At 44.7% G+C, this 16797-nt stretch overlaps 2 protein-coding genes across 4 annotated transcripts in view; one reads left to right on the forward strand and one right to left on the reverse strand.

Annotated features, from left to right (window-relative positions):
* ASL (argininosuccinate lyase) overlaps nucleotides 1-5579 on the reverse strand; it is a 63331-nt gene extending 57752 nt beyond the window's left edge. Inside the window, exons 1-3 of one of the 3 annotated variants that reach the window (XM_069757376.1) lie at nucleotides 5370-5425; nucleotides 2034-2052; nucleotides 1847-1943 (exon numbers count right to left, since the gene is read on the reverse strand). The gene's annotated coding sequence lies outside the window, so the exon portion shown is untranslated. Of the gene's footprint in view, nucleotides 1-1846; nucleotides 1944-2033; nucleotides 2053-5369 lie in introns of all 3 variants that reach the window. The other 2 variants (XM_069757375.1, XM_069757377.1) reach the window with 2 other exon arrangements.
* A 29-nt stretch (nucleotides 5580-5608) lies between these two features.
* CRCP (CGRP receptor component) overlaps nucleotides 5609-16797 on the forward strand; it is a 31313-nt gene continuing 20124 nt past the window's right edge. The window contains exons 1-2 of the mRNA XM_069757379.1: nucleotides 5609-5739; nucleotides 12431-12467. Coding sequence (XP_069613480.1) covers nucleotides 5732-5739; nucleotides 12431-12467 — 45 coding nt within the window. The 5' untranslated portion in view covers nucleotides 5609-5731. The remainder of the gene's footprint in view (nucleotides 5740-12430; nucleotides 12468-16797) is intronic.

A 16797-nucleotide genomic window follows, 5' to 3' on the forward strand; every position in this document is an offset into this window, starting at 1 on the left:
TAAACAGAAGTCGGCGACCGGCATAACCATCATTTACAAAACTTTCTGCTGTTCGCAATAAACCAATCAAATAAGAACAATGTAGAGCTCAAAATAACTAATATAACAAGTGTTTTCTCCAAATTCAACACAAAATGCCACTTTACATTTCAGAGGAAAACATGCTTCAACCCCTTCATGACCGGGCTATTTTTCCCTGGTTTTCTTTTTTTTCGTTTTCACCTCCCCTTCTTCCAAGATCCATAACTTTTTTTTATATATTTCCGCTCACATGGCCGTATGAGGGCTTGTTTTATTGAGGGACGAGTTGTAATTTTGAAAGACAAGATTCATTTTATCACTTGATCCACTGGAACACTGTAAACAAAAATCCACGTGCATCAAACCCACGTAAAAATTGCAATTCCACAATTTAAAAAAAAAATTTAATTTATAATGTTTTTATTTGCCATGTTCACCAGACAGTAAAACTGACATGGTAATATGGTTCTTCAGGTCAATACGATTACGCTGATAGAAAACATGTATAGGTATTTTTTTTTTATTTCAGTGTTCAAAAAAAAAATTCAGGAAACTTGTAAACAAAATATATATCTGTTTTCTTATTTATTTATTTTATTTTTTAATGGTCCAAAAGAGCAAGTGATTTGAACTTTTGTATTTTGTTTTTAAAACTTTTTTTTTACTTTTTACTGTATTTAATATTCCTGCTAGGGAACTTGGTGCTGTGATCACGCCATTGGGCGCAAGGAATAACGTGTCCACCTGCGTTCGTTAAATGCTGCGGCTGTTAGAGGCAGGTGATGGCTGAATAAATCATCCATCATCTGCCAGGAAAGATGCAGGCTTGGCTTGTGAGTCCGCGTCCAAGGCAGGAAAATGACCTTTGATGTTACTGTAGGTCATGTGTCATGAGGGGGTTAAAAGGTGGCCGGAAACCACATGGGTGACTAGTTGAAAAGGCCAGACCTAGGCTGTTGCCAATTTCCTCTACAAGGAACACAGGGTGAGACCTGTCACAGTAATGGAGCGGGGTGGGGAACAACCATTTAGTCTAGTCACCCATCAAGCTTAATTTCCAGCTGGTTTTTAAAGTTATACAGCCATTGTCTGATAAATGCTGCCTGGTACAGATCAGGAAACTCACACGACAGGGAGGGCAGGTAGCCCCCAACTCCTGTATCAAAACACTTCTTCTTGGAGCATAACAGTGACTATAATATGTTAAGAGTCACATCCATTGAACAGATCCCTCCGTCATTAGCCAGGTATAGATATCTCAGCAGAAGAGAGATGCATTGGAATCTTAGACTTGACTGCCTAACCACTAAAGGGTTACACCTGCCTGTGGTGAAAGTTGTACAACAGGTTTTCGGTTTTTTTTTTGCAAGGCTGTACATTGGTGGTGGTAACACCCTGCCCCAGGAATGGATACCATAACTGCATGCAGTCTTGTGAGGGTGAATAAGGGTGATGAAGGGAGGGGTGTTAAAAATTAAAAGAAAGAGTCAAAACTCTATGTTTGCAATTGGATATGTTTTTATGTCTGAGGAAGGGGGTTTCTCAACAAAACGCATTGCAATTGTTCTTAAGCTGACATTAACTAACTGTTTTCGCCATACCCATTGGTATCCGTCGGACTGATCCATCATTACTTAGAGCAAGAGGAGTTACCGGTATGCAGATGTACCACAATCCTGCTGACCCACCATTCTGATAGCGCAAGAAGAGCTGCACACCACATCCAGTGGGGCTACAGCAGTCTGAGCACCACAACTGACGACATAATTGATAGGGTTCCTTTGCCTCCTCCCTGTCATGTGAGTTTCCTTATCTGCACCATTACCTTCCACACTTTAAGAATTGTCGGCTGGCACTTTTTCTTTCTTTTCTGCTTGTTTCAGTGCCTAAAGAACCGGAGGGCAGAGCAGAGTGCAAATTACCTACAAAAGGGAAAGTGTGCTGAATTAGAAAGAGATCCCAGAGTGAGTAAAACAAACCACGAAATACAAAATAAAGAATTAAGTACGTACTGTATATGCCACTTACTTCCTAAAAAGAAACAGAAGATAAGAGTAGGATAAAGAACATAAACACAAGAGAGCTAAACCCTAGCTGGTATTTTACTGACTGGATTAACCTACACAGTATGGTTAGTAGTTGGACATCCAAATGAGACTATCACCAGCAGGAAATACCAGAAGGAGGAAAGAATTTAAAGCTACGCTCAAAAGGTGCTAGGGAAGACAAATGAGTAAATGAAAACACCCATTACCCTTAAAAGACTGAAGCAATGATAACAGAAATTAAACACACAAAAAAGTGTATCTGCTGTGGCTCAGTGGACAGATTAGACTACAAGCACAGGCTCAAGAATTCGAACCGAGACTCATGGAAATTGGACCTTATAACAGGACAATAATTCCAAGCATACCTCAAAGTCCACTAAGACTTGGTTTCAGAAGTCCTGGAAGATACTGGAATAGTCATCACAGTCGCCTGACAAACCCCACAGAAAATCTTTGAAGTACTTGAAGAAGGCGGTTGCAGGGTAGAAACCCAAGAATACTGGTAAACCAGATACCATTGCCCATGAGTAATTGCTGCCAGATGCTGTTGTCTAGCTATGTATCACCTTTCTAGCAGGTCACATCAGCAAAAAGAAACTCTGCTAAGTACTAAGGATGCTTGTCATGAACTGCTAGGATAATTCTGAGACTGGAGTAGTCAGTTAAAGTGGCAATTTGTGACAAGATGAATTTGGAGAAACCACTTCTTATATTAGTTGCTGACTTATCTAAATGTTTTTTTTATTGGTTTATTGCAAGCAACCGAAAGTTTGTAAATTTTTCTAATAAATCTAACATGTAATGAAGATGAAGAATTCTGATTGTAACTGTACATGTGATGGAACATTATGATTGGGCAACTGCCCTCTGTATACTTGTTCATAAAGTGGTGTCACTTTCACTTGATTCCGGCCACTCTTTTGTGGTTTTCTTGCACTCTCTTCGGCTTTGCTCAGTTCAGCCGCTATCTTGATAGTAAAGCAAGTCACTAGCACCTCTAGCAATCTTGTGGGTTACTGACCCAGTTACTGTGTATTAGTCCCTCATACTCAGGCACCAGTATACAGCTATGTCTAGCGTTGCAATCCTCTCCATACTCAGGCACCAGTATACAGCTATGTCTAGTGTTGCATTCCTCTCCATACTCAGGCGCCAGTATACAGCTATGTCTAGCGTTGCATTCCTCTCCATACTCAGGCACCAGTATATAGCCATGTCTAGTGTTGCATTCCTCTCCACACTCAGGCACCAGTATACAGCTATGTCTAGCGTTGCAATCCTCTCCATACTCAGGCACCAGTATACAGCTATGTCTAGTGTTGCATTCCTCTCCATACTCAGGCACCAGTATACAGCCATGTCTAGCGTTGCATTCCTCTCCATACTCAGGCACCAGTATATAGCCATGTCTAGCGTTGCATTCCTCTCCATACTCAGGCACCAGTATACAGCTATGTCTAGTGTTGCATTCCTCTCCACACTCAGGCACCAGTATACAGCCATGTCTAGCGTTGCATTCCTCTCCATACTCAGGCACCAGTATACAGCCATGTCTAGCGTTGCATTCCTCTTCATACTCAGGCACCAGTATACAGCCATGTCTAGCGTTGCAATCCTCTCCATACTCAGGCACCAGTATACAGCTATGTCTAGTGTTGCATTCCTCTCCATACTCAGGCACCAGTATACAGCCATGTCTAGCGTTGCATTCCTCTCCATACTCAGGCACCAGTATACAGCCATGTCTAGCGTTGCATTCCTCTTCATACTCAGGCGCCAGTATATAGCTATGTCTAGCGTTGCATTCCTCTCCATACTCAGGCACCAGTATACAGCCATGTCTAGCGTTGCATTCCTCTCCATACTCAGGCACCAGTATACAGCCATGTCTAGTGTTGCATTTCTCTCCATACTCAGGCACCAGTATACAGCCATGTCTAGCGTTGCATTCCTCTCCACACTCAGGCACTAGTATACAGCCATGTCTAGTGTTGCAATCCTCTCCATACTCAGGCACCAGTATACAGCTATGTCTAGTGTTGCATTTCTCTCCATACTCAGGCACCAGTATACAGCCATGTCTAGCGTTGCATTCCTCTCCATACTCAGGCACCAGTATACAGCCATGTCTAGCGTTGCATTCCTCTCCACACTCAGGCACTAGTATACAGCCATGTCTAGTGTTGCAATCCTCTCCATACTCAGGCACCAGTAGCTGCTCAAACACATTGGTGAATTGCCAAACACTCTGCTCCTAGGAGTTTCTCATTGACATCTACTCATAAAATGAAAAGCCACGCTTAAAAGGACATTATAGGTAATCCTGGTTCCCAACATGCAGCCATTCTGAATTTTTGGTCTGTTTCCTCCACATAGACACACTAAAAGTAATGTATGGGCTTGAAAAACTAACCATTTTATTTCCTTTCATTTCACAATCAGCGAGCAAAAGTGTGAAGAAGAATTACAGACAAATTGCCCAACGCTAAAGAAACCCCTAAAGTAATAATTATAGCCTTAGTCGCCTGATGAAGCCAGTAGGGGAAACGTGTTGGGGAGGATAATGAGCTTTTATGTTAATTGCATAGGTGAAGAGAGGTTATAACACTAGTTATAACTAATACATGCTAGAGAAGAATAATACTACAGCAGAGTCGGAGACATAGATAACGTCCCTTGGGGAGTACTGCGGAGGGAGAGCCCCACGAAAGATGAGCCCATCCCTATCTGAGATGCCTATTCTCACACTGTGCGCTTTATCCCTATTATTCATTAACACAATAAGAGTTCTATATTAATCAAGGTCTTTAGTTGGAGGGTTTCTTTTGCCTTAGGCGATGTGTGATTGATGACGCATTAGCCCTACGCTGACAGTGATTTGTTTGCCAAGAATACCAGCCTTCCCCAACCCTTCCGATGGCGGCACTGACATCCGCTCTCTCGCAGTGCGACTGTACCCGGACCACCGACATTGTGATTTCCATGGATTGTATATACAGTATTTAGGTCCAATCATTGGGGCACTATGTGTGTGCCCATCCCTCAATGGGTATGTAACACTGACCTGATGGGCACCAGCTAGTCTGGTAAATGGCCTCCAGTTGTACAGCCAATGCCCCCACGACATAGTACACATAGCAGGTGGCAGGTTGTGTCCTAAGCAATCGGTGTCACCAAAGGGATGGGAACAAGAACTGATGAAAACAATGGGAGCTGTCCAATGATTCCTACACCTAGAATGTGGCATTACGTGAGAGGAGAGCGCAGTGTCTGTGACAGCTCCTCCACAGTGGCACTCACCTGGCACTCAGGTGTCTTCCTTCAACTGGTCACTGATCGGGACCGGCCACTGAGTCTGCCAGTGTGCGGTGACGTCACCGGCCCGCCCCCTCCTGCCTCACTGCCCAATCACAGGGGAGGCGGCTGTCAGTGCGGTCCTAGCGCCCTCCTGGTGAGTGCGGCGACAGTGTCTGCTGCGAGCGATCCCTGACACACTCTGTGGCACATGGAGGATCTCAGATCGCCCCTGCAATGACGACTATAGACATGCACTGCTGATCGGCTCCATCTATTTACTGCGGCTCGGGGACAATCGGAACCTTGTCACAGGATCTGGTTTCCGGGGGGATGGATATGATGTAACACCGCGGAGACTCGGCAGCATGGAAGTGTAAGGTGTATGTGTGTATGTGTACTGGGGCTGAGCACGGGTTATTGGCGGTGATCACAGTGCCGGTGACTGCCAGGATGGCGGCCCCGGGGCGGGCTGCTGGAGCGGAGGCCGCCACTCCGGTGTGTGCATGCAACCGGGAAAGGCTCATAGCCATCACCATGAGAAAAACAGTCTGATGCCAGAGCAGGAAAGAGGGACGAGTACAATCCGATGTCCATGAATGTTAACATGAGCTTTTCCATAGAGCAATTCTCACAGTTTTCGAAGGAAATATTCTGCTTAGAGATTAGCTAGATATACAGATAGATACAAAAAGATTGATCTAAATCTGTGCATGATACATATAATCAGTACTTTTGTGTGTAGTTTATTGTACATGTTTTTTTTAGCAAATGAATTTTTTTCAGTAAAAAATTGTTTGTGGGACCCCCTGACATTTTCTTACCAGCAGCGGGAAAGCCGACAGCTGGGGGCTGATGTTTAGAGCCTGGGAAAGGGGTAATACCCATGGAGCTTCCCAGGCTATTAATATCAGCTAAGAGCTGTATACTAAGCATTTGCGCGTTATTAACCCCTTCAAGACCCAGCCTATTTTGACCTTAAAGACCTTGCCGTTTTTTGCAATTCTGACCAGTGTCCCTTTATGAGGTAATAACTCAGGAACGCTTCAACGGATCCTAGCGGTTCTGAGATTGTTTTTTCGTGACATATTGGGCTTCATGTTAGTGGTAAATTTAGGTCAATAAATTCTGCATTTATTTGTGATAAACACGGAAATTTGGCGAAAATTTTGAAAATTTCGCAATTTTCACATTTTGAATTTTTATTCTGTTAAACCAGAGAGTTATGAGACACAAAATAGTTAATAAATAACATTTCCCACATGTTTACTTTACATCAGCACAATTTTGGAAACAAAATTTTTTTTTGTTAGGAAGTTATAAGGGTTAAAATTCGACCAGCGATTTGTCATTTTTACAACGAAATTTACAAAACCATTTTTTTTAGGGACCACCTCACATTTGAAGTCAGTTTGAGGGGTCTATATGGCTGAAAATACCCAAAAGTGACACCATTCTAAAAACTGCACCCCTCAAGGTACTCAAAACCACATTCAAGAAGTTTATTAACCCTTCAGGTGCTTCACAGCAGCAGAAGCAACATGGAAGGAAAAAATGAACATTTAACTTTTTAGTCACAAAAATTATCTTTTAGCAACAATTTTTTTATTTTCCCAATGGTAAAAGGAGAAACTGAACCACGAAAGTTGTTGTCCAATTTGTCCTGAGTACGCTGATACCTCATATGTGGGGGTAAACCACTGTTTTGGCGCACGGCAGGGCTTGGAAGGGAAGGAGCGCCATTTGACTTTTTGAATCAAAAATTGGCTCCACTCTTTAGCTGACACCATGTCACGTTTGGAGAGCCCCCGTGTGCCTAAAAATTGGAGCTCCCCCACAAGTGACCCCATTTTGGAAACTAGACGCCCCAAGGAACTTATCTAGATGCATAGTGAGCACTTTGAACCCCCAGGTGCTTCACAAATTGATCCGTAAAAATGAAAAAGTACTTTTTTTTCACAAAAAAATTCTTTTAGCCTCAATTTTTTCATTTTCACATGGGCAACAGGATAAAATGGATCCTAAAATGTGTTGGGCAATTTCTCCTGAGTACACCAATACCTCACATGTGGAGGTAAACCACTGTTTGGGCACATGGTAAGGCTCGGAAGGGAAGGAGCGCCATTTGACTTTTTGAATGAAAAATTATTTCCATCGTTAGCGGACACCATGTCGCGTTTGGATAGCTCCTGTGTGCCTAAACATTGGCGCTCCCCCACAAGTGACCCCATTTTGGAAACTAGACCCCCCAAGGAACTAATTTAGATGCCTAGTGAGCACTTTAAACCCTCAGGTGCTTCACAAATTGATCTGTAAAAATGAAAAAGTAATTTTTTTTCAAAAAAAAATTCTTTTCGCCTCAATTTTTTCATTTTCACATGGGCAGTAGGATAAAATGGATCATAAAATTTGTTGGGCAATTTCTCCCGAGTACGCCGATACCTCATATGTGGGGGTAAACCACTGTTTGGGCACTCGGCAGGGCTCGGAAGAGAAGGCGCGCCATTTGACTTTTTGAATGGAAAATTAGCTCCAATTGTTAGCGGACACCATGTCGCGTTTGGAGAGCCCCTGTGTGCCTAAACATTGGAGCTCCCGCACAAGTGACCCCATTTTGGAAACTAGACCCCCCAAGGAACTTATCTAGATGCATATTGAGCACTTTAAACCCCCAGGTGCTTCACAGAAGTTTATAACGCAGAGCCATGAAAATAAAAAATAATTTTTCTTTCCTCAAAAATGATTTTTTAGCCTGGAATTTCCTATTTTGCCAAGGATAATAGGAGAAATTGGACCCCAAATATTGTTGTCCAGTTTGTCCTGAGTACGCTGATACCCCATATGTGGGGGTAAACCACTGTTTGGGCGCACGGCAGGGCTCGGAAGGGATGGCACGCCATTTGGCTTTTTAAATGGAAAATTAGCTCCAATCATTAGCGGACACCATGTCACGTTTGGAGAGCCCCTGTGTGCCTAAACATTGGAGATCCCCCAGAAATGACACCATTTTAGAAACTAGACCCCCAAAGGAACTAATCTAGATGTGTGGTGAGGACTTTGAACCCCCAAGTGCTTCACAGAAGTTTATAACGCAGAGCCATGAAAATAAAAAAAAAAAATTATTTTCTCAAAAATGATCTTTTAGCCTGCAATTTTTTATTTTCCCAAGGGTAACAGGAGAAATTTGACCCCAATATTTGTTGTCCAGTTTCTCCTGAGTACGGTGATACCCCATATGTGGGGGTAAACTACTGTTTGGGCACATGCCGGGGCTTGGAATTGAAGTAGTGACGTTTTGAAATGCAGACTTTGATGGAATGCTCTGCGGGCGTCACGTTGCGTTTGCAGAGCCCCTGATGTGCCTAAACAGTAGAAACCCCCCACAAGTGACCCCATTTTGGAAACTAGACCCTGAAAGGAACTTATCTAGATGTGTGGTGAGCACTTTGAACCCCCAAGTGCTTCATAGAAGTTTATAATGCAGAGCCGTGAAAATAATAAATACGTTTTCTTTCCTCAAAAATAATTATTTAGCCCAGAATTTTTTATTTTCCCAAGGGTTACAGGAGAAATTGGACCCCAAAAGTTGTTGTCCAGTTTCTCCTGAGTACGCTGATACCCCATATGTGGGGGTAAACCACTGTTTGGGCACACGTCGGGGCTCAGAAGGGAAGTAGTGACTTTTGAAATGCAGACTTTGATGGAATGGTCTGCGGGTGTCACGTTGCGTTTGCAGAGCCCCTGGTGTGCCTAAACAGTAGAAACCCCCCACAAGTGACCCCATTTTAGAAACTAGACCCCCCAAGGAACTTATCTAGATATGTGGTGAGCACTTTGAACCCCCAAGTGCTTCACAGACGTTTACAACGCAGAGCCGTGAAAATAAAAAATCGTTTTTCTTTCCTCAAAAATTATGTTTTAGCAAGCATTTTTTTAGATTCACAAGGGTAACAGGAGAAATTGGACCCCAGTAATTGTTGCGCAGTTTGTCCTGAGTATGCTGGTACCCCATATGTGGGGGTAAACCACTGTTTGGGCACACGTCAGGGCTCGGAAGTGAGGGAGCACCATTTGACTTTTTGAATACGAGATTGGCTGGAATCAATGGTGGCGCCATGTTGCGTTTGGAGACCCCTGATGTGCCTAAACAGTGGTAACCCCTCAATTCTAACTCCAACACTAACCCCAACACACCCCTAACCCTAATCCCAACTGTAGCCATAATCCTAATCACAACCCTAACCCCAACACACCCCTAACCACAACCCTAACCCCAACACACCCCTAACCACAACCCTAATTCCAACCCTAACCCTAAGGCTATGTGCCCACGTTGCGGATTCGTGTGAGATATTTCCGCACCATTTTTGAAAAATCTGCGGGTAAAAGGCACTGTGTTTTACCTGCGGATTTTCCGCGGATTTCCAGTGTTTTTTGTGCGGATTTCACCTGCGGATTCCTATTGAGGAACAGGTGTAAAACGCTGCGGAATCCGCACAAAGAATTGACATGCTGCGGAAAATACAACGCAGCGTTCCCGCGCGGTATTTTCCGCACCATGGGCACAGCGGATTTGGTTTTTCATATGTTTACATGGTACTGTAAACCTGATGGAACACTGCTGCGAATCCGCAGCCAAATCCGCACCGTGTGCACATAGCCTAATTCTAAAGGTATGTGCACACGCTGCGGAAAACGCTGCGGATCCGCAGCAGTTTCCCATGAGTGTACAGTTCAATGTAAACCTATGGGAAACAAAAATCGCTGTACACATGCTGCGGAAAAACTGCACGGAAACGCAGCGGTTTACATTCCGCAGCATGTCACTTCTTTGTGCGGATTCCGCAGCGGTTTTACAACTGCTCCAATAGAAAATCGCAATTGTAAAACCGCAGTGAAATGCGCAGAAAAAAACGCGGTAAATCCGCCATAAATCCGCAGCGGTTTAGCACTGCGGATTTATCAAATCCGCAGCGGAAAAATCCGCAGAGGACCAGAATACGTGTGCACATTCCTAACTTTAACCCTAGCCCTAACCCTAGCCCTAACCCTACCCCTAGCCCTACCCCTAACCCTAGCCCTACCCCTAACCCTACCCCTAACCCTACCCCTAACCCTAACCCTATTCTAACATTAGTGGAAAAAAAAAATTTTCTTTATTTTTTTATTGTCCCTACCTATGGGGGTGACAAAGGGGGGGGGGGTCATTTATTATTTTTTTTATTTTGATCACTGAGATAGATTATATCTCAGTGATCAAAATGCACTTTGGAACGAATCTGCCGGCCGGCAGATTCGGCGGGCGCACTGCACATGCGCCCGCCATTTTGGAAGATGGCGGCGCCCGGGAGAAGACGGACGGGACCACGGCTGGATCGGTAAGTATGATAGGGTGGGGGGGGACCACGGGGGGGGGATCGGAGCACGGGGGGGGGGAATCGGAGCGCGGGAGGGGTGGAACGGAGCGCGGGGAGCGTGGAACGGAGCACGGGGGGGCTGGAATGGAGCACGGGGGGGTGGAACGGAGCACGGGGGGGGGTGGATCGGAGTGCAGGGGGGGTGATTGGAGCACGGGGGGGTGATTGGAGCACGGGGGGAGCGGACACGAGCACGGGGGGGAGCGGAGCACAGGGCGGAGGGGAGCCGGAGCAGTGTACCGGCCAGATCGGGGGGGTGGAGGGGCGATCGGAGGGGTGGGGTGGGGGCACACTAGTATTTCCAGCCATGGCCGATGATATTTCAGCATCGGCCATGGCTGGATTGTAATATTTCACCCGTTATAATGGGTGAAATATTACAAATCGCTCTGATTGGCAGTTTCACTTTCAACAGCCAATCAGAGCGATCGTAGCCACGAGGGGGTGAAGCCACCCCCCCTGGGCTAAACTACCACTCCCCCTGTCCCTGCAGATCGGGTGAAATGGGAGTTAACCCTTTCACCCGATCTGCAGGGACGCGATCTTTCCATGACGCCGCATAGGCGTCATGGGTCGGAATGGCACCGACTTTCATGACGCCTACGTGGCGTCATGGGTCGGGAAGGGGTTAAAATGGGGGACCCCCCAAAAAAATGAAGTAGGGTCCCTCCTATAATTATTAAGCAACAAAAGCTAGTCAGACAGCTGTGGGCTGATATTAATAGCCTAGGAAGGGGCCATGGATAATGCCCCCTCCCCCCAGGCTAAAAATATCAGCTGTCAGCCACCCCAGAAAAGGCGCATCTCAAAGATGCACTAATTCTGACACTTAGCAATCTGTCAATGACAGCCACAGAGGTCTGTTGCAGATCTCTGGCTGTCATGCCGACCCATCGGTGACCCGCAATCATGTCACCGATGGGTGGGATTAGTGACGCGCTTCCTACAAATGCAAGTTAAATGCTGCTGTCAGAGATTGAAATTTGCATTGAACTAGATAACAGCCACAGGTGGATCGCGATTCCATCATCGGCTATTGCGGGCACATGTCAGCTGTATAGATCAGCTTTTATGTGCCCGGAAAGGTTCGGGCTCAGCACTAGAGCCCACCCCAAACGGGGAATCCGACATGTGCGTACTATTACACTAACACTGAGTACAGAGGAGCAGTCACGATATCATATTAGCTTTTGGGAGTTAATACTACACTGGCTATAAAGCCATGTTCACATGTTGAGTATTTGGTGAGTTTTTTTTTTACCTCAAAATCTGTAAGCCAAAACCAGGAGAGGTAAAGTATAATAGAAACATGTCGCCACTCTTATTTTTCATCCACTCCTGGTCTTGGCTTACAAATACTGAGGTAAAAAACTCACCAAATACTAATAGTGTGCACGTGGCCTAAAAGTTTGTACAGAGAACGGAGAATTGGCAGCACAGCTTACTACGGGAACAGTCCGAGTTGGTGCCAGGAGGAGCTCAGGATTCTATCGAAGAACCTGCAACATGTACAAAATCAGCTCAAATTTATCAGTAAAAAGTTTTTTTTTTATTGCTTTACTTGAACAAAGTTTCCTTAGTTTTCTTCTGACATGCATGAAGATTTCATAATGTATCATTATTGTAATAATTGTTTTTCTGTAATTGTAGGAAAGATGCAAATGCAGCGCTGCTAAGCAATTTTGAGGTATGTACATACTGTGCATTCTTACTGTCTCTGTGTTTTTGATGAACTACAGTGGGGCAAAAAAGTATTTAGTCAGTCAGCAATAGTGCAAGTTCCACCACTTAAAAAGATGAGGCGTCTGTAATTTACATCATAGGTAGACCTCAACTATGGGAGACAAACTGAGAAAAAAAAATCCAGAAAATCACATTTTTTTTTTATCATTTTTTTGCATATTATGGTGGAAAATAAGTATTTGGTCAGAAACAAACAATCAAGATTTCTGGCTCTCACAGACCTGTAACTTCTTCTTTAAGAGTCTCCTCTTTCCTCCACTCATTACCTGTAGTAATGGCACCTGTTTAAACTTGTTATCAGTATAAAAAGACACCTGTGCACACCCTCAAACAGTCTGACTCCAAACTCCACTATGGTGAAGACCAAAGAGCTGTCAAAGGACACCAGAAACAAAATTGTAGCCCTGCACCAGGCTGGGAAGACTGAATCTGCAATAGCCAACCAGCTTGGAGTGAAGAAATCAACAGTGGGAGCAATAATTAGAAAATGGAAGACATACAAGACCACTGACAATCTCCCTCGATCTGGGGCTCCACGCAAAATCCCACCCCGTGGGGTCAGAATGATCACAAGAACGGTGAGCAAAAATCCCAGAACCACGCGGGGGGACCTAGTGAATGAACTGCAGAGAGCTGGGACCAATGTAACAAGGCCTACCATAAGTAACACACTACACCACCATGGACTCAGATCCTGCAGTGCCAGACGTGTCCCACTGCTTAAGCCAGTACATGTCCGGGCCCGTCTGAAGTTTGCTAGAGAGCATTTGGATGATCCAGAGGAGTTTTGGGAGAATGTCCTATGGTCTGATGAAACCAAACTGGAACTGTTTGGTAGAAACACAACTTGTCGTGTTTGGAGGAAAAAGAATACTGAGTTGCATCCATCAAACACCATACCTACTGTAAAGCATGGTGGTGGAAACATCATGCTTTGGGGCTGTTTCTCTGCAAAGGGACCAAGACGACTGATCCGGGTACATGAAAGAATGAATGGGGCCATGTATCGTGAGATTTTGAGTGCAAACCTCCTTCCATCAGCAAGGGCATTGAAGATGAAACGTGGCTGGGTCTTTCAACATGACAATGATCCAAAGCACACCGCCAGGGCAACGAAGGAGTGGCTTCGTAAGAAGCATTTCAAGGTCCTGGAGTGGCCTAGCCAGTCTCCAGATCTCAACCCTATAGAAAACCTTTGGAGGGAGTTGAAAGTCCGTGTTGCCAAGCGAAAAGCCAAAAACATCACTGCTCTAGAGGAGATCTGCATGGAGGAATGGGCCAACATACCAACAACAGTGTGTGGCAACCTTGTGAAGACTTACAGAAAACGTTTGACCTCTGTCATTGCCAACAAAGGATATATTACAAAGTATTGAGATGAAATTTTGTTTCTGACCAAATACTTATTTTCCACCATAATATGCAAATAAAATGTTAAAAAAACAGACAATGTGATTTTCTGGATTTTTTTTTCTCAGTTTGTCTCCCATAGTTGAGGTCTACCTATGATGTAAATTACAGACGCCTCTCATCTTTTTAAGTGGTGGAACTTGCACTATTGCTGACTGACTAAATACTTTTTTGCCCCACTGTATATGTCAGAGAATTGCGATATGAGCTACTCCATGATACACTTGCTGTGCCGATCTCACAGGAGTATCTGGGCTGAGGGCAGACATGCTGTGTGCACTGTGTCCTTCTGACAGAACTGTGGAAAGCCGCTATGAGATCGGCCTACTGACACCTCTGTTACTACTATACATATATTCTCGCTCGCTGGCATCCGGGACAGGTTTCTCTGCGTTCCTTTTGGTAAAATCCTATTCTGCCCCAATATATATTTTGTCTAACACCAGCGCAAAGTCACTGGCCTGCTTCCTTAACTCTTAAGTCCACGTGCACACATTCAGTATTTGGTGAGTTTTTTTACCTCAGTATCTGTAAGCCAAAACCAGGAGTGGGTGATAAATGCAGAAGTGGTGCATATGTTTCTATTATATTTTTCCTCTGATTGTTCCACTCCTGGTTTTGGCTTACAAATACTGTGGTAAAATACTGACCAAATACTGATAATGTGAACGAGGCCTAAGTTTGTCTAAAGGGGCACAACAAACCCTCAACCACTGCTCAAAACTTGCTTTTTATGATATTGGTGGTTAATAAGAAAGGGTGGCTCAGGACCCCCGTGCCAGTATTTGGGTAGGGGCGCATCAATGTCACTTTGAGATCTGACATTTATCACCTTTACTGTGATAGATGATAACTATTACATAGTAACATAGTAAGGTCAAAAAAAGACATTTGTCCATCCAGTTCAGCCTATATTCCTTCAGAATAAATCCCCAGACCTACGTCCTTCTAAAGAACTTAATAACTGTAAGATATAATATTGTTACACTCCAGGAAGACATCCAGGCCTCTCTTGAACCCCTCGACTGAGTTCGCCATCACCACCTCCTCAGGCAAGAAATTCCAGATTTTCACTGCCCTAACAGTAAAGAATCCTCTTCTATATTGATGGAAAAACCTTCTCTCCTCCAGACGCAGAGAATGCCCCCTTGTGACTGGAAAACTGAAAGTGTGCTTAAAGAGAACCTGTCACCTAGAATAAGCCCAATTTACCCGCAGATAAAGTGGCAATTTGTAGGCAAATATTTCTTACATAATGTTACTTTTCAGAAAGCACAACTACAGGGAGAAATGGAGTATTATTCTCTCTGCATTCGCCCCCTTCCAGTTATCGGAGTTATGCAGGGGACTGCTGATCACTGCTCACTATGCAGTGAGTTCAGTGTAATTCCTCCCCCTGCACCTTGTGTGACAGCCTGCTCTGCACCCACTCGCTACACACAGACTCTGCCGAGTAGGCTGTCAATCAAGGTCTAGGGGAGTGATAACATTGCGCGCAACTTAGAGTGAATTGTGACTGTAGACACTGCCTGCACTGCCCAAATGACTGGAAGCGAGAGGCTGCAGGGAGGATATAACTTAATATTCTCCCTTTAGCTGCCGCTCCATTAAGCCTGCCAGGCATGATGAAATGCTATTTACTTCCAGATTACTTCTATATCTGCAGGTAAATAGCATTTTTGGAGATGACAGGTTCCCTCTTTAAGAGTTATCAAAACTTAATATTAATGGCATATCCCTAAGATGTGATAATAATGTGTGATTTGTTGTTTGTCTGCCTGTGGAGAAGCTCATCGATAAGCTGTACCACTTTTTATGTCTAGTATTGGAGTTTATTTATGTCAGAACATAACATTAGTGTTAAAGGGGTTTTGCAGTACAACAATATTAATGATCTATCCTAAGTTAATTAATCAGTATCAGAACTGAGGGGTTTCCAGCACCCACTAATCAGCCCCAGCAGTGGTCGAGAAAAACGGACAAGCGCGATCCGATAAAAAAATCTCATTGTAGTCGGACTATTGTTAATCTATGAGTCCCTGCTCATCTGCGATTTTTTTTTTTTTTTTTTTCTCAGCTGGAATTAGGCTGAGAAAAAAATCGCAACATTGCGTGATGAATTACCTTCTTTTAAAGGGAACCTGTCACCTGAATTTGGCGGGACCGGTTTTTTTTGGTCATATGGGCGGAGTTTTCAGGTGTTTGATTCACCCTTTCCTTACCCGCTGGCTGCATGCTGGCCGCAATATTGGATTGAAGTTCATTCTCTGTCCTCCGTAGTACACGCCTGCACAAGGCAAGATTGCTCTTTTATTGATTCTGAATTAGCCAAAAAGTTATACTCTCCTTGCGGCCAATCCACTGTAGCCAATGTCCCCTGTAAAAGAATTAACCCCTTCCCGACCCATGACGCCACGTAGGCGTCATGAAAGTCGGTGCCAATCCGACCTATGACGCCTATGTGGCGTCATGGAAAGATCACATCCTTGCAAATCGGGTGAAAGGGTTAACTCTAATTACACCCGATCTGCAGGGACAGGGGGAGTGGTAGTACTGCCCAGGGGGGTGGCTTCACCCCCCTCCCCCCCCGTGGCTACGATCGCTCTGATTGCCAGTTTCACTTTCAACAGCCAATCAGAGCGATTTGTAATATTTCACCTATTAAAACTGGTGAAATATTTCAATCCAGCCATGGCCGATGCTGCAATATCATCGGCCATGGCTGGAAACACTGGTCTGCCCCTCCCCCCCCCCCCACCGCCACCAATTGTCCCCTCCCCCCCAGTCACCCGATCAGTCCTGTACACTGCTCTGCTAACCTCCGTCCTCCTGTCCGCTCCCCCCGTGCTCCAATCCCACCCCCG

This window comes from Ranitomeya imitator, chromosome 3 (genome assembly GCF_032444005.1).
Source record: "Ranitomeya imitator isolate aRanImi1 chromosome 3, aRanImi1.pri, whole genome shotgun sequence".
In the NCBI taxonomy this organism is placed as follows: domain Eukaryota; kingdom Metazoa; phylum Chordata; class Amphibia; order Anura; family Dendrobatidae; genus Ranitomeya; species Ranitomeya imitator.